The sequence below is a fragment of the Zea mays genome, chromosome 1, assembly GCF_902167145.1.
Source record: "Zea mays cultivar B73 chromosome 1, Zm-B73-REFERENCE-NAM-5.0, whole genome shotgun sequence".
NCBI lineage: Eukaryota > Viridiplantae > Streptophyta > Magnoliopsida > Poales > Poaceae > Zea > Zea mays.
Window position 1 is genome coordinate 219,018,193 of NC_050096.1, and position 18,328 is coordinate 219,036,520.

The window sequence follows — 18,328 nt, forward strand, 5'->3', positions numbered from 1 at the left end:
ATCAAATACAACGTCGCTAGAGACTTCAACCAAACCTGATGATTTGTTGAAGACCCTATACGCCTTTGTATTTGAGTCATAACCTAAGAATCAAATACAACGTCGCTAGAGACTTCAACCAAACCCGATGATTTGTTGAAGACCCTATACGCCTTTGTATTTGAGTCATAACCTAACAAAAACCCTTCTACAGCTTTGGGAGCAAACTTAGAATTCCTACCTTTCTTCACTAGAATGTAACATTTGCTCCCAAATACACGAAAGTAAGACACATTGGGTTTGTTACCGGTTAGAAGCTCATACGAAGTCTTCTTGAGGAGGCGATGAAGGTACACCCGGTTTATGGCGTGGCAAGCCGTGTTCACAGCTTCCGACCAAAACCGCTCGGGTGTCTTGAATTCTCCAAGCATTGTCCTCGCCATGTCTATGAGCGTCCTGTTCTTCCTCTCTACCACACCATTTTGCTGTGGTGTGTAGGGAGCGGAGAACTCGTGCTTGATCCCTTCCTCCTCAAGATACTCCTCCACTTGAAGGTTCTTGAACTCGGACCCATTGTCGCTTCTTATCTTCTTCACTTTGAGCTCAAACTCGTTTTGGGCTCTCCTTAGAAAGCGCTTGAGGGTCCCTTGGGTTTCAGATTTATCCTGCAGAAAGAATACCCAAGTGAAGCGAGAAAAATCATCAACTATAACAAGACCATACTTACTTCCTCCTATGCTCAGATAGGCGACGGGTCCGAAGAGATCCATATGAAGTAACTCCAGGGGTCTTGATGTTGTCATCACATTCTTGGCATGATGAGAGCTTCCCACCTGTTTACCTGCTTGACAAGCTGCACAAGGTATATCTTTTTCGAAAGTAACATTTGTTAGACCTATTACGTGTTCTCCCTTTAGAAGCTTGTGAAGGTTCTTCATCCCTACATGAGCTAAACGGCGATGCCACAGCCAGCCCATGCTAGTCTTAGCAATTAAGCATGCATCTAGACCGACCTCCTCTTTTGCAAAATCAACTAAATAAAGTTTGCCGTCTAATACACCTTTAAAAGCTAATGAACCATCACTTCTTCTAAAGACAGACACATCTACATTTGTGAATAAACAGTTATATCCCATATTACAAAGTTGACTCACAGACAGCAAGTTATATCCAAGCGACTCAACTAAGAACACATTAGAAATAGAGTGCTCGGATGAAATAGCAATTTTTCCTAACCCTTTCACCTTGCCTTGGTTCCCATCACCGAAGATGATTGAATCTTGGGGATCCTTGTTCTTGACGTAGGAAGAGAACATCCTCTTTTCCCCCATCATGTGGTTTGTGCATCCGCTGTCGATAATCCAGCTTGATCCCCCGGATGCATAAACCTGCAAGTCAAATTTAGGCTTGGGTCTTAGGTACCCAACTCTTGTTGGGTCCTGCAAGGTTAGTACAAATAGCCTTAGGGACCCAAATGCAAGTTTTATCTCCCTTGCATTTTGCCCCTAATTTTCTAGCAACTATCTTCCTATCCTTTCTACAAATAGCAAAGGAAGCATTTAAAGCATGATAGATCATAGAGGGTTCATTACTTGTTTTTCTAGGCACATGAGTATTTCTTCTAGGCACATGATGAATGACATTTTACCTAGCCAAACTTCTATCATACATCATAGAAGAACTTGAAGCAAACATTGCATTTGAACCATAAGCATGTGAAACAATATCATTGCAACTTCTATCATTATGAACATTCCTAGAATGTCTCCTATCATGATACATGAAGGCATGGTTCTTTTGAGCACTACTAGCCATAGGGGCCTTCCCTTTCTCCTTGGCGGAGATGGAAGCCTTGTGGCTTGCTAAGTTCTTGACTTCCCTCTTGAAGCCAAGACCATCCTTAATTGAGGGGTGTCTACCAATCGTGTAGGCATCCCTTGCAAATTTTAGCTTGTCAAATTCACTCTTGCTAGTCTTAAGTTGGGTATTAAGACTAGCCACTTCATCATTTAATTTAGAAATGCAAACTAGGTGTTCACTACAAGCATCAACATTAAAATCTTTGCACCTATTGCAAATCATAACATGTTCTACACAAGAGTTAGATTTACTTGCTATTTCTAGTTTAGTATTTAAATCATTATTAACACTTTTAAAAGTAGAAATGGTTTCATGACAAGTAGATAGTTCATAAGAAAGCATTTCATTCCTTTTAACTTCTAGAGCAAGAGAATTTTGTGCACTAACAAATTTATCATGCTCTTCATATAAAAGGTCCTCTTGTTTTTCTAGTAATCTATTCTTATCATTCAAAGCATCAATCAATTCATTAATCTTATCAACCTTAGTTCTATCTAATGCCTTGAATAAGCATGAATAGTCTATTTCATCATCATCACTAGACTCATCCTCGCTTGAAGAAGCATAAGTAGTATTGTTTCGAGTACATACCTTCTTCTCCTTTGCCATGAGGCATGTGTGATGCTCGTTGGGGAAGAGGGATGACTTGTTGAAGGCGGTGGCGGTGAGTCCTTCGTTGTCGGAGTCGGACGAGGAGCAATCCGAATTCCACTCCTTTCCAAGATGTGCCTCGCCCTTCGCCTTCTTATAGTTCTTCTTCTTTTCCCACTTTCCACTCTTCTTTTCCTGGTCACTATCATTATCGGGACAATTAGCGATAAAATGACCAATCTTACCACATTTGAAGCAGGAGCGCTTCCCCTTCGTCTTGTTCTTGTTGGGGTGCTCCTTGCGACCCTTTAGCGTCGTCTTGAACCGCTTGATGATAAGGGTCATTTCTTCCTCATTAAGCCCGACCGCCTCAACTTGTGCCACCTTGCTAGGTAGTGCCTCCTTGCTCCTTGTCGCTTTGAGAGCAACAGTATGAGGCTCGTGGATTGGGCCATTCAATGCATCATCCACGTATCTCGCCTCCTTGATCATCATCCGCCCGCTTACAAATTTCCCAAGAATTTCTTCGGGCGACATCTTGGTGTACCTAGGATTTTCACGAATATTGTTTACCAGATGTGGATCAAGTACAGTAAAGGACCTTAGCATTAGGCGGACAACGTCGTGGTCCGTCCATCGCGTGCTTCCATAGCTCCTTATCTTGTTGACGAGGGTCTTGAGCCTGTTGTACGTCTGGGTTGGCTCCTCCCCTCTTATCATCGTGAATCTCCTGAGTTCGCCTTCTACCAACTCCATCTTGGTGAGCATGGTGACGTCGTTCCCCTCATGTGAGATCTTGAGGGTGTCCCAGATCTGCTTGGCATTGTCCAAGCCGCTCACCTTATGGTACTCGTCCCTGCACAATGAGGCTAACAACACAGTAGTAGCTTGTGCATTTTTATGAATCTGTTCATTGATAACCAAAGGACTATCCGAGCTAATAAATTTCATTCCACTTTCTACTATCTCCCATATACTAGGATGGAGAGAGAACAAGTGACTACACATTTTGTGACTCCAAAATCCGTAGTCCTCTCCATCAAAATGAGGAGGTTTACCAAGTGGAATGGAGAGTAAATGAGCATTGGTACTTTGAGGAATACGAGAATAATCAAAATAGAAGTTTGAATTAATCGTCTTCTTTTTCTCATAGTCGTTGTCGTCGTCCTTTTGGGAAGAAGAGGATTCGTCGCTGTCGTAGTAGACTATCTCTTTGATGCGCCTTGTTTTCTTCTTCCTCCCATCTTTTCTTTTGTGGCTCGAGCCCGAGTCAGTAGGCTTGTCCTCCTTTGGATCATTGACAAAGGACTCCTTCTCCTTATCGTTGACCACCATCCCCTTGCCCTTAGGATCCATCTCTTCGGGCGATTAGAGCCTTTCTTGAAGAGAACGACTCCGATACCAATTGAGAGCACCTAGAGGGGGGGGGGGGTGAATAGGTGATCCTTGAAAGGGAAATGTGCCCTTGGGCCATTTCTAAAGTATTTTGGTGATTGAGTGCCAACACAAGTGCTTAAATATGAATCTATGCCCATGGATGAACAAAGTGCAAATCAAGAGCAAAGGTATGTTTCTAAGTCTTAGTACATTGGTTTTGTGTACTAATATACTTGTCTAAGTATCAGAAACAGAATGAAGAAAAGAGAAGAGTTGGCTGTGTACAGCCAAAAGGCTGTTTCGGTCTGGGGCACCGGACTGTCCGGTGGTGCACCGGACAGTGTCCGGTGCGCCAGGCTGCCTCGGGCGAACTGGCCGCTCTCGGGAGTTGACTGGCGACGTACGGCTAAAATTCACCGGACTGTCCGGTGTGCACCGGACTGTCCGGTGAGCCAACGGTCGGCCGGGCCAACGGTCGGCCGCGCGATCTGCGCGGGACACGTGGCCAAGCCAACGGCTAGAAGGGGCACCGGACTGTCCGGTGTGCACCGGACATGTCCGGTGCGCCAACGGCTCCCGCATCTGCAACGGTCGGCTGCGCTGTTTAAGGAAGGAAATCGGGCACCGGACAGTGTCCGGTATGCACCAAACTGTCCGGTGCGCCCGACGACAGAAGGCAAGGATGGACTTCCAGAATTGTTCTCAACGGCTCCTAGCTGCTTTGGGGCTATAAAAGGGACCCCTAGGAGCATGGAGGAGTACACCAAGCATTCCTACAACATTTCTAAGCACCAAGACATTGATTCCGCGCATTTGGTTCATTGTGATAGCATCTAGAGCTCTTGTTGAGTTGTGAACTCATTGAGTTGTGTTGCGAGCTCTTGTTGCAACTTGTGTGCGTGTTGTTGCTCTGATCTTTTGAAGTCTTGTGTGCGTTGCTCATTTCCCCCCTTATTCCGTATTTCTTTGTGAATCTCAAGTGTAAGGGCGAGAGACTCCAAGTTGTGGAGATTCCTCGCAAACGGGATATTGAAAGGCAAAGCAAAACACCGTGGTATTCAAGTTGGTCTTTGGACCGCTTGAGAGGGGTTGATTGCAACCCTCGTCCGTTGGGACGCCACAACGTGGAGTAGGCAAGCGTTGGTCTTGGCCGAACCACGGGATAAACCACTGTGTCATCTCTGTGTTTGATCTCTTGTGGTATTGTGTTTTGTTGAGACTCCTCTCTAGCCACTTGACAATTGTTGTGCTAACACTTAACAAGTTTTTGTGGCTATAAGTTTAAGTTTCACAGGATCACCTATTCACCCCCCCCTCTAGGTGCTCTCAATTGGTATCAGAGCCGTTCTCTTCAAGAAAGGGACTAACCGCCCGAAGAGATGGATCCTAAGGGCAAGGGGATGGTGATCAACGACAAGGAGAAGGAGACCTTCGTCAACGAGCTCAATAATGACAAGCCCACTGACTCAGGCTCGGGCCACAAAAGAAAAGACGGGAGGAAGAAGAAGACAAGGCGCATCAAGGAAATTGTCTACTACGACAGCGACGAATCTTCCTCCTCCCAAAAGGACGACGACAACGACTACAGGAAGACGGTCAACTCAAACTTTTCCTTTGATTATTCACGCATTCCGCATAGCTCAAATGCTCATTTGCTCCCCATTCCACTTGGCAAGCCTCCTCACTTTGATGGAGAGGACTACGGATTTTGGAGTCACAAAATGCGTACTCACCTATTTTCTCTCCATCCAAGCATTTGGGAGATTGTGGAAAGTGGAATGAAATTTGATTGCTCGGATAGCCCTTCGTTTATTAATGAACAGATCCATAAAAATGCACAAGCTACTACTGTGTTGCTAGCCTCTTTGTGCAGGGATGAGTATCACAAGGTGAGCGGCTTGGACAATGCCAAGCAGATTTGGGACACCCTCAAGATCTCTCATGAGGGGAATGATGTCACCTTACTCACCAAGATGGAGTTGGTGGAGGGCGAGCTCGGACGATTCGCGATGATAAGGGGCGAGGAGCCGACACAAACATACAACCGGCTCAAGATCCTTATCAACAAAATAAGGAGCTACGGAAGCACGCGATGGACGGATCACGACGTCGTCCGCCTAATGTTAAGGTCATTTACCATTCTTGATCCTCACCTGGTGAACAATATTCGTGAAAATCCTAGGTACATCAAGATGTCGCCCGAAGAAATTCTTGGAAAATTTGTAAGCGGGCGAATGATGATCAAGGAGGCAAGGTACGTGGACGACGCGTTGAATGGCCCAATCCATGAGCCTCAACCCATTGCTCTCAAGGCAACAAGGAGCAAGGAGGCGCTACCCAGCAAGGTGGCACAAATTGAGGCGGCCGGTCTTAATGATGAAGAGATGGCCCTCATCATCAAAAGATTGAAGACAGCACTAAAGGGTCGCAAGGGACAGCCAAGCAAGACTAAGACCAAGGGAAAGCGATCATGCTTCAAATGCGGTAAGCTTGGTCATTTTATTGCTAACTGTCCCGACAATGATAGTGACCAGGAACACGGGAGCAAGAGGGAAAAGAAGAAGCATTACAAGAAGGCCAAGGGCGAGGCACATATCGGAAAGGAGTGGGATTCGGATTGCTCCTCCTCCGATTCCGACAATGAAGGACTCGCCGCCACTGCCTTCAACAAGTCATCCCTCTTCCCCAACGAGCGTCACACATGCCTTATGGCAAGGGAGAAGAAGGTATGTAATCAAAACAATGTCACTTATGATTCTTCCAGTGATGATGAGTCTAGTGATGATGAAATAGATTACTCTAGTTTGTTCAAGGGATTGGATAGAACTAAAGTAGATAAAATTAATGAATTGATTGATGCCTTGAATGAAAAAGATAGACTCTTAGAAAAACAAGAGGACCTTTTGTATGAAGAGCATGACAAATTTGTAGAGGCACAAAAGTCTTATGCTTTAGAAGTTAAAAGAAATGAAGTACTTTCTAGTGAACTATCTTCTTGTCATGAAACCATTGCTACTTTAAAGAGTGTTAATGATGACTTAAATGCTAAACTAGAAGTAGCCGGTAAATCTAATTTTTGTGTAGAACATGTTGAGATCTGCACTAGGTGTAAAGATTTCGATGTTGATGCTTGTAGTGATCATTTAGTTTCAATTTCTAAATTAACTGAGGAATTGGCTAGTCTTAATGCCCAACTTAAGACTAGCAAGAATGAATTTGATAAACTAAAATTTGCAAGGGATGCCTACACGATCGGTAGACACCCCTCAATTAAGGATGGACTTGGCTTCAAGAGGGAAGCCAAGAACTTAACAAGCCATAAGGCTCCCATTCCCGCTAAGGAGAAAGGGAAGGCCCCTATGGCAACTAGTGCTAAAAAGAACCATGCCTTTTTGTATCATGATAGGAGACAAACCAGAAATACTTATAGGAGTTATAATACGTACGATGATTTTTCTCATGCTATGTTTGCTTCTAGTTCTTCACATGTGCATGATAGAAATGTTGGTAGAAGGGATGTTGTTCATAATATGCCTAGGAGAAATGTTGTTAATATTCCTAGGAAAGTTAATGAGCCTTCTACAATATATCATGCTTTGAATGCTTCCTTTGCAATTTGTCGAAAGGATAAAAAGGTAATTGCTAGGAAGTTAGGGGCAAGATGCAAGGGAGACAAAACTTGCATTTGGGTCCCTAAGAATATTTGTGCTAACCTTGTAGGACCCAACATGAGTTGGGTACCTAAAACCCAAGCCTAAATTTGCCTTGCAGGTTTATGCATCCGGGGGTTCAAGCTGGATTATTGACAGCGGATGCACAAACCATATGACGGGGGAGAAGAAGATGTTCACCTCCTACGTGAAGAATAAGGATTCCCAAGATTCAATCATATTCGGTGATGGGAATCAAGGCAAGGTAAGAGGGTTAGGTAAAATTGCAATTTCTAATGAGCACTCTATCTCTAATGTGTTTTTAGTAGAGTCTCTAGGATATAATTTGCTATCGGTTAGTCAATTATGCAATATGGGATATAACTGTCTATTTACAAATGTAGATGTGTCTGTCTTTAGAAGAAGTGATGGTTCACTAGCTTTTAAGGGTGTATTAGACGGCAAACTTTATTTAGTTGATTTTGCAAAAGAAGAGGCCGGTCTAGATGCATGCTTAATAGCTAAGACTAGCATGGGCTGGCTGTGGCATCGCCGCTTAGCACATGTGGGGATGAAGAACCTTCACAAGCTTCTAAAGGGAGAACACGTAATAGGTTTGACTAACGTTCAATTCGAAAAAGATAGACCTTGTGCAGCTTGTCAAGCAGGTAAACAAGTGGGAGGAACACATCACAGCAAGAATGTGATGACCACCTCAAGACCACTGGAGCTGCTGCATATGGACCTCTTCAGACCCGTCGCCTATCTGAGCATAGGAGGAAGTAAGTATGGTCTAGTTATTGTTGATGACTTTTCCCGCTTCACTTGGGTGTTCTTTTTGCAGGATAAGTCTGAAACTCAAGGGACCCTCAAGCGCTTCCTCAGGAGAGCACAAAATGAGTTTGAGCTCAAAGTAAAGAAGATAAGGAGCGACAACGGGTCCGAGTTCAAGAACCTTCAAGTAGAGGAGTTCCTTGAAGAGGAAGGGATCAAGCACGAGTTCTCCGCTCCCTACACACCACATCAAAACGGTGTGGTAGAAAGGAAGAACAGGACGCTCATCGATATGGCGAGGACGATGCTAGGAGAGTTCAAGACCCCCGAGTGCTTTTGGACGGAAGCCGTGAACACGGCTTGCCACGCCATCAACAGGGTCTACCTTCATCGCCTCCTCAAGAAGACGTCGTATGAGCTACTAACCGGTAACAAACCCAATGTATCTTACTTTCGTGTATTTGGGAGCAAATGCTACATTCTAGTGAAGAAGGGTAGAAATTCTAAGTTTGCTCCCAAAGCTGTAGAAGGGTTTTTGTTAGGTTATGACTCAAATACAAAGGCGTATAGAGTCTTCAACAAATCATCGGGTTTGGTTGAAGTCTCTAGCGACGTTGTATTTGATGAGACTAATGGCTCTCCAAGAGAGCAAGTTATTGATCTTGATGATGTAGATGAAGAAGATGTTCCGACGGCCGCTATACGAACCATGGCGATTGGAGAAGTTCGGCCACAGGAACAAGATGAGCAAGATCAACCTTCTTCCTCAACTATGGTGCATTCCCCAACTCAAGACGATGAACAGGTTCATCAACAGGAGATGTGTGATCAAGGGGGAGCACAAGATGACCATGTGATGGAGGAAGAAGCGCAACCGGCACCTCCAACCCAAGTTCAAGCGATGATTCAAAGGGATCATCCCGTCGACCAAATTCTGGGTGACATTAGCAAGGGAGTAACTACTCGATCTCGATTAGTAAATTTTTGTGAGCATTACTCCTTTGTCTCTTCTATTGAGCCTTTCAGGGTAGAGGAGGCCTTGCTAGATCCGGACTGGGTGTTGGCCATGCAGGAGGAACTCAACAACTTCAAGCGCAATGAAGTTTGGACACTGGTGCCTCGTCCTAAGCAAAATGTTGTGGGAACCAAGTGGGTGTTTCGCAACAAACAAGACGAGCACGGAGTGGTGACAAGGAACAAGGCTCGACTTGTGGCAAAAGGTTATGCCCAAGTCGCAGGTTTGGACTTTGAGGAGACCTTTGCTCCTGTAGCTAGGCTAGAGTCCATTCGTATCTTGCTAGCATATGCCGCTCACCATTCTTTCAGGTTGTACCAAATGGATGTGAAGAGCGCTTTCCTCAATGGGCCAATCAAGGAGGAGGTGTACGTGGAGCAACCCCCTGGCTTCGAGGATGAACGGTACCCTGACCACGTGTGTAAGCTCTCTAAGGCGCTCTATGGACTTAAGCAAGCCCCAAGAGCATGGTATGAATGCCTTAGAGATTTCTTAATTGCAAATGCTTTTAAGGTTGGGAAAGCCGATCCAACTCTTTTCACTAAGACATGTGATGGTGATTTATTTGTGTGCCAAATTTATGTCGATGACATAATATTTGGTTCTACTAATCAAAAGTCTTGTGAAGAGTTTAGCAGGGTAATGACGTAGAAATTCGAGATGTCAATGATGGGCGAGTTGAACTACTTCCTTGGGTTCCAAGTGAAGCAACTCAAGGACGGCACCTTCATCTCCCAAACGAAGTACACGCAAGACTTGCTAAAGCGGTTTGGGATGAAGGACGCCAAGCCTGCAAAGACTCCGATGGGAACCGACGGACACACTGACCTCAACAAAGGAGGTAAGTCCGTTGATCAAAAAGCATACCGGTCAATGATAGGTTCTTTGCTTTACTTATGTGCTAGTAGACCGGATATTATGCTTAGCGTATGCATGTGTGCTAGATTTCAATCCGATCCTAAGGAGTGTCACTTAGTGGCGGTGAAGCGAATTCTTAGATATTTGGTTGCTACGCCTTGCTTCGGGCTCTGGTATCCAAAGGGGTCTACCTTTGACTTAGTTGGATACTCAGACTCCGACTATGCTGGATGTAAGGTCGATAGGAAGAGTACATCGGGGACGTGCCAATTCTTAGGAAGGTCCCTGGTGTCATGGAACTCTAAGAAACAAACCTCCGTTGCCCTATCCACCGCTGAGGCCGAGTACGTTGCCGCAGGACAGTGTTGCGCGCAACTGCTTTGGATGAGGCAAACCCTCCGGGACTTTGGCTACAATCTGAGCAAAGTCCCACTCCTATGTGATAATGAGAGTGCTATCCGCATGGCGGAGAATCCTGTTGAGCACAGCCGCACAAAGCACATAGACATCCGGCATCACTTTTTGAGAGACCACCAGCAAAAGGGAGATATCGAAGTGTTTCATGTTAGCACCGAGAACCAGCTAGCCGATATCTTTACCAAGCCTCTAGATGAGAAGACCTTTTGCAGGCTGCGTAGTGAGCTAAATGTCTTAGATTCGCGGAACTTGGATTGAAGTGTAGCATACATGTGTTTATGCCTTATGATCATGTTCCTGTTTGCATTTTGTTGCTTATTGTGGTGCTCAAGTTGTACAAACATTCCCTGGACCTCACAAGTCCTTGTGTAAGTGATGCACATATTTAGGGGGAGTTGTGTTACAACTTGACCCTTTTGAGACTAACCATATGCTTGAGTTTGCGTTATTTAGTCTCGAAGGAGAATTGAAAGGGAAAAAGTGAACTTGGACCATGAAAGACTTCCACTGCACTCCGATGAGAGGGTAACTTATACCAAGTTCATCTTTAGACTCTTATTGCCTATTTGCTCTTAATTGAAGATTTTGGTAAGGCAATGGGGTTAAAGGGCCAAGATTGATCCCATTTTGGTGCTTGATGCCAAAGGGGGAGAAAATAAAGGCCAAAGCAATAGATGGATCAGCTACCACTTGAGAGATTTGAAAATAGTAGAGTAGAGCTCTTGGTTTGTCAAAACTCTTTTGTTGTCTCTTTTGTCAAAAGTTGGCCTCTTGTGGGGAGAAGTGTTGATTATGGGAAAAAGGGGGAGTTTTTGGAATCTTGAATCAATTTTCTTTGGAAAACCTCTCTTTGTGTCTCTACAAGTGGATTTGACTTAGAGATAGGATTTTGTGTTTGATTTGCAAAAACAAACCAATTGGTGGCAAAGGATGATCCATATATGCCAAATTGAATCAAAATAAACTTGAGTTTTTATTTGAAGTGATATTGCACTTGTTCTAGTTGCTTTATGTTGTGTTGGCATAAATCACCAAAAAGGGGGAGATTGAAAGGGAAATGTGCCCTTGGGCCATTTCTAAAGTATTTTGGTGATTGAGTGCCAACACAAGTGCTTAAATATGAATCTATGCCCATGGATGAACAAAGTGCAAATCAAGAGCAAAGGTATGTTTCTAAGTCTTAGTACATTGGTTTTGTGTACTAATATACTTGTCTAAGTATCAGAAACAGAATGAAGAAGAAAAGAGAAGAGTTGGCTGTGTACAGCCAAAAGGCTGTTTCGGTCTGGGGCACCGGACTGTCCGGTGGTGCACCGGAGTGTCCGGTGGTGCACCGGACAGTGTCCGGTGCGCCAGGCTGCCTCGGGCGAACTGGCCTCTCTCGGGAGTTGACTGGCGACGTACGGCTAAAATTCACCGGACTGTCCGGTGTGCACCGGACTGTCCGGTGAGCCAACGGTCGGCCGGGCCAACGGTCGGCCGCGCGATCTGCGCGGGACACGTGGCCAAGCCAACGGCTAGAAGGGGCACCGGACTGTCCGGTGTGCACCGGACATGTCCGGTGCGCCAACGGCTCCCGCATCTGCAACGGTCGGCTGCGCTGTTTAAGGAAAGAAATCGGGCACCGGACAGTGTCCGGTGTGCACCGGACTGTCCGGTGCGCCCGACGACAGAAGGCAAGGATGGACTTCCAGAATTGTTCTCAACGGCTCCTAGCTGCCTTGGGGCTATAAAAGGGACCCCTAGGAGCATGGAGGAGTACACCAAGCATTCCTACAACATTTCTAAGCACCAAGACATTGATTCCGCGCATTTGGTTCATTGTGATAGCATCTAGAGCTCTTGTTGAGTTGTGAACTCATTGAGTTGTGTTGCGAGCTCTTGTTGCAACTTGTGTGCGTGTTGTTGCTCTGATCTTTTGAAGTCTTGTGTGCGTTGCTCATTTCCCCCCTTATTCCGTATTTCTTTGTGAATCTCAAGTGTAAGGGCGAGAGACTCCAAGTTGTGGAGATTCCTCGCAAACGGGATATTGAAAGGCAAAGCAAAACACCGTGGTATTCAAGTTGGTCTTTGGACCGCTTGAGAGGGGTTGATTGCAACCCTCGTCCGTTGGGACGCCACAACGTGGAGTAGACAAGTGTTGGTCTTGGCCGAACCACGGGATAAACCACTGTGTCATCTCTGTGTTTGATCTCTTGTGGTATTGTGTTTTGTTGAGACTCCTCTCTAGCCACTTGACAATTGTTGTGCTAACACTTAACAAGTTTTTGTGGCTATAAGTTTAAGTTTCACAGGATCACCTATTCACCCCCCCTCTAGGTGCTCTCAATCCTGTAAAAACTTGAAACTTAATCCACAAAGCTTGATTAGAGGTTAGCACAATATAGCCAAGTGGCTAGAGAGGAGTTCTTGCAAGACACGATAACCACAAGAAGATCAACACAGATAGACACAGTGGTTTATCCCGTGGTTCGGCCAAGTCCAACACTTGCCTACTCCACGTTGTAGCGTCCCAACGGACGAGGGTTGCAATCAACCCCTCTCAAGCGGTCCAAAGACCCACTTGAATACCATGGTGTTTTGCTTTTTACTCTATATCCCGCTCGCGAGGAATCTCCACAACTTGGAGCCTCTCGCCCTTACACTTTGATGTTCACAAAGAAGCACGAAGTAAGGGAGGGATGAGCAACGCACACAAGGCACAAAATCAAAGCAACAATACGCACGCAAGTCACAACACGAGCTCTCAACACAACTCAAAGAGATCTCTACTCAAACGGAGCTCTAGTTGCTATCACAAAGAATCGAATGCGCGGAGTTGAAGTCTTAGTGCTTAGGAATGCTTAGAGAATGTTTGGTGTCCTCCTCCATGCGCCTAGGGGGTCCCTTTTATAGCCCCAAGGCAGCTAGGAGTCGTTGAGAGCATTCCAGGAAGACAATTCTTGCCTTCTGTCGCCTGGCGCACCGGACAATCCGGTGCACCACCGGACACTGTCCGGTGCGGATCTCTTTCCTTATATGGCGAAGCCGACCGTTGCAGATTCCGAGCCGTTGGCGCACCGGACACTGTCCGGTGCACACCGGATAGTCCGGTGCCCCTTCTGACCGTTGGCTCTTGCCACGCGTCACGCGCGGATTCCGCGGCCGACCGTTGGCCCGGCCGACTGTTGGCTCACCGGACAGTCTGGTGCACCACCGGACAGTCCGGTGATTTATAACCGTACGCCGCCGTCGAAGTCCCGAGAGCAGCCAGTTCGCCAGAGCCAGCCTGGCGCACCGGACAGTCCGGTGCACCCAGACTGAGCAGACTTTTGGCTGCTTCGAGCCAAGCTTTTCCAGTTGAATTTCCTCTGATTCTAACACTTAGACAAACATGTTAGCACACAAAAACCAATGTACTAAGTCTAGAATCATACCTTTATATTGATTTGCACCTTATCCACAATTTGGCATAGTTTATCACTTAAGTGCTTGTGTTGGACACTAAATCACCAAAACACTTAGAAATGGCCCAAGGGCACATTTCCCTTTCACAAATCCCCAAGCAAGGTGTATGAACTAAATATCGAAAAATTCGCTTCACAGCCACGAGGTGACACTCCTTGGGGTCGGATTAAAATCTAGCATACATGCATACGCTAAGCATTATATCCAGATAGAGATGGCCAAACAAATATTCAAATTATTTGCCTCATATTGCACAGACCCTTAAACATTACCAATGTGAGTAGGCAAGGGCACACTATGAGGCCTTTACAAAGTTCCACTAGCACGGAAAACTCATTACGGTTTTAGGACGAAGGAAACATAAGCCTTTTCCGCGGTCTGTAACCCCATGTGTCTCAGGTCCTAAATATAGACCCCATATGTTGGAGCCCTATCCTCATTTAGTACACTAATCTAATATTTTATTTCCTAAATAACATGATTTATTTTCTAATAACATGATATAAGACTCAACTGTTGGAGTTGTAAATGTTTTTATGATCCTAAACATTTTAAATAAGGTCATATTTTAATTTTTAGAACTCAAATATAGGATTTTTTGTCGGAGACCTAAGCTAAAAAGGCATATAAACTATCGATATGACTTTTCATCTATTATATTATAATTTATAAATATTTTTAACTTATATTCCAAATTTAAGACTTATTATTTATGTTTTTAATTTAACCTTTAAATTTAAAATTTGCTGTATATATGTAATTTGATGTAAAAAAAATATTTCTGATATTTTAAATGATTTGATCAAAGATATATGAAAATTTTAGATGGTACTACCCTATCGTGAAATTCTAGATCCACCACCGCTGGCAGTCTAGGTCGATCGACCACTAGGCGACCAGATCACTCCTCCCCAGTGCGAAAAGGCCACACAACACATCGCAAAAGGCTATGGCGGACTGCCTAAAGCCACACACGGATGTCGCGCGACGCAGTGGGCAGGTCGACCCAACCAAGGGTTTAAAAGGCACCACTCGGCCGTCCCACGCTTTCCTTTGACCGGCAAAAACAAAGAGAAGACGCAAGAGCACCACGCACACGAGGAGAAGCAGCCGCGCCGCACGCCCGCACCAAGAATCTACCACCAGCAGCCACCAAGGTACCATTACGCTACCTCCTGTGCTATAGAGCGGCGCCGCAGATCGATCGACCGATCCATCCACCGATCGGGATGTGGGAAGGCGGCGGCAGCCACGCCCACGAGGCGCTCCTGCTGCAGGCCGCCGGATCAGGAGCGGCCGACTACGGGCACGCCGGCCCGTCGCTCCTGCGGCCGTGGCTCGGCCCGGCCGCCGCGTCGGGGTTCTCCTACATGGCCCCAAACCACGCGCAGCCAGGGCCCTTGGGCGCCGAGGCGGCGGTCGCGAGCCGTTTCGGCTTCGGCGGCGGCGGGTACAGCGATGGCGGGGTGGAGCAAGAGCAATTCGTGGTGATCGGCTCAGCCGAGACTGTGCCTCCGCGGCACAGTCTGCAGGCTGCTGGAGTTGGTGGGAGGACGACGGCGCTGCTGCCGCACGGGCCGAGGATGGTGTCGGGACTTCTCGGGACCCTGCAGGCGGAGCTGGGGCGGATGACGGCCAAGGAGATCATGGACGCCAAGGCGCTGGCGGCCTCTCGCAGCCACAGCGAGGCCGAGCGCAGCCGCCGCCAGCGCATCAACGGCCACCTCGCCAAGCTCCGCAGCCTGCTCCCCAACACCACCAAGGTGACGATGAGGTTACCCATGCGCCATCACTACCTGCGCTCATCTGCATGTACACATCCCCCCACGACATGCTAACTGCGTGCAGATCCGTACGTCCATGGCCAAACCCTAGAACGAATCTGCCAGGAACTTGGTGTGGCCCTGCAGTGGTGCGCTATGGTGAGACCAATCCGGCTTGGCTTGATCGCCCTTGATTTCAGAAGTAGCTAAACACACAGCTAACAACAGCTCAGGCCTGGTGTGGTGACAAAGGAATGTAGCCCAACTACCTACCTGTCACTAGAGGGCAGCTTAGCCATCAGTTTCTGTTGACAACGGCTAGTGATGACACAGGCCGGCCGGGTCTACTAACAAACCCTCACCCATATATAGCATGTGCATAGTATAATTACATGCTTGAAATCAAGAGGCACTTCCATTCCAAGTCCACATTGCTGATTAATGCCATATATATTTACAATCATCTCGTATATAATTTGAGACAGGAATGTCGTTTCACGGGATCTTCACCGTATATAGGTAGATATCTGGATTATTCCAGTATGGACAAATAAAACACAGCAAATGTTCTACTCAAGTTATGGCAGACTACGAAGGGGACAAACAAGGACAAGATGAGATGGTCATAGGTTAAATTAGACCAAGTGAAAAAATGGTCATAGGTAGCAGCCTGCTGCGGCTTACAAGTATATATAGATGTGGAACGATCCGTACCATGGAGGCTTCATCCTCCTGACACACACCCTGAGCTATGGGCCGAAGAACAGTTGATGTCGCTACGCTCCGGCCCAAGCCTACCAACATAGCCCACCTTTTTTAGAATTTGAATCACAAACCCATCAACAAACAAGGACAATATGATACACTCATATGTTAGACCAAGTGAAAAAATGGTCATAGGTAGCAGTAGCTGACATGGCAGGCAGGCTGTCTGCTTGACCGTGCTTCCCCTGCTGCGCTGCGCTCCTGCGGGGAGATCGAGCGCCTAGCTCGTGCAAGATAAGCGCGCACGCTCGCGTCAGAGCTCATCAGGCGCTTTCAGGCAAGCTCACGCCCGCTCCAAAAGCGGCAGGCAGGGAGGCCTGCTGCAGGGCGCGCATGCAAAGGCTGCACCCACGCGCGCCAGTTTAATTTGTAGCTTTTCCTCCATGCTCGCATCGCATGCACTCGAATCGCCACTCCTGGCAGCTGCTGCTGGTGCTCACGCCAACCTTCCTTCCTACCGCCACTACACCTGCAGCCACCGCGCCTGGTTGCGCGCGCATGCGACGCTCGTCTCCATCTGTTGATTTTCATTCAAGCGCCTAATGATGGCTCTGGTCTGTTCTGTTGCTTCCTTCTGCGTGCGTGGTGGCTGCTGCCTGCTGGGCTGTGGCTGGTGTGGGTTGTTTGGGTCTCGCGCGCGCTCGCTGCAGACGGACAAGGCGTCACTGCTGGCCGAGGTAATCGAGCACGTCAAGGAGCTGAAGCGGCAGACGTCGGCGGCGGCTCGGCAGCGGCACCTGCTGCTGCCGACGGAGGCGGACGACCTGTCGGTGGACGCCGCGGAGGACGGCGACGACGGCAGGCTCGTCGCGCGGGCGTCGCTGTGCTGCGAGGACCGCGTGGGCCTCATCCCCGACATCGCCCGCGCGCTCGCCGCGCTCAGCCTGCGGGCCCGCCGCGCCGAGATCGCCACGCTCGGCGGCCGCGTCCGCAACGTGCTCCTCATCACCACTGCCGACGACGACGACGAGGAAGGAGAGGGCCACGTCGAAGGCGGGTGCGCCGGCGCCTCGTCCAACCGGAGGCACGAGCTCGTCGCGTCCATCCAGGAAGCGCTGCGCGGCGTCATGGACCGCAAGACGGCGAGCAGCGACACGTTCTCATCTAGCGGCGGCGGCGGCGGCGGGAGCATCAAGAGGCAGCGCGTGAGCGGTCTGCATGAGCAAGGTTCGCTTTAATTAGCGTGCTCAAAGTAGCTAGCTATGTTGTCGTGGTCCTTCCTCGATCCTAGCATGAAATATCGAAGCATGCTTGCATGGCTAGCTTGCTTCTGCAGAAACTCAAGTTGATTAGTACAGTTATAAAGCTATAATCACTTCAAAGTTTAACCTTGGAACGAGCTGGCTCTTCTTTTTTTGTCGCTATATATGGCATGGCACTATGGCAGTGGTGTGTGAGATAGACGTGGAGGGGGATAAGGGTGTACACATGTATAATCTCGGGGGTTATTATAATGTAAGATGGAATTGGTGGGGTTGGTCATTTATTTCTTCAGTGTGCCATGCATGGAGCCATGGAGGTTCACTCTTTTTTCACTTTTCATCACATTGTCGTTGGCATCCCATTGCCAATACATTTGTGGATTTTAATATGGTATACATTTTTTTGATGTTTTTCCGGCCTCACATCTTCTGATGATCTCATGCTTGGTTTTCTTAAGTATCAATTTGCTAATGGTATTGTTATTGGCCATATATAGCATCATATCCTCTTTCTCTCATAAAACACTCAGTTCCGTTGTCCTTTTGTAAATTTAATAGATCGTCTCAAAGTTTATTTTCTACACCAAAACTATTCTAGTTCTCTAATAATCTGAAGTACAATGTAGGTGC

General features: G+C 47.1%; 1 protein-coding gene across 1 annotated transcript; it reads left to right on the top strand.

Moving 5' to 3' along the window:
* Positions 1 to 14,904: 14,904 nt before the first annotated feature.
* LOC103643281 (transcription factor bHLH30) lies at positions 14,905 to 18,121 on the top strand. The gene is made up of 2 exons (XM_020546679.3): positions 14,905 to 15,731; positions 17,147 to 18,121. Exons 1-2 carry the CDS (start codon positions 15,198 to 15,200, stop codon positions 17,672 to 17,674), a joined length of 1,062 nt encoding a protein of 353 aa, XP_020402268.1. The 5' UTR covers positions 14,905 to 15,197; the 3' UTR covers positions 17,675 to 18,121.
* Positions 18,122 to 18,328: the final 207 nt, after the last annotated feature.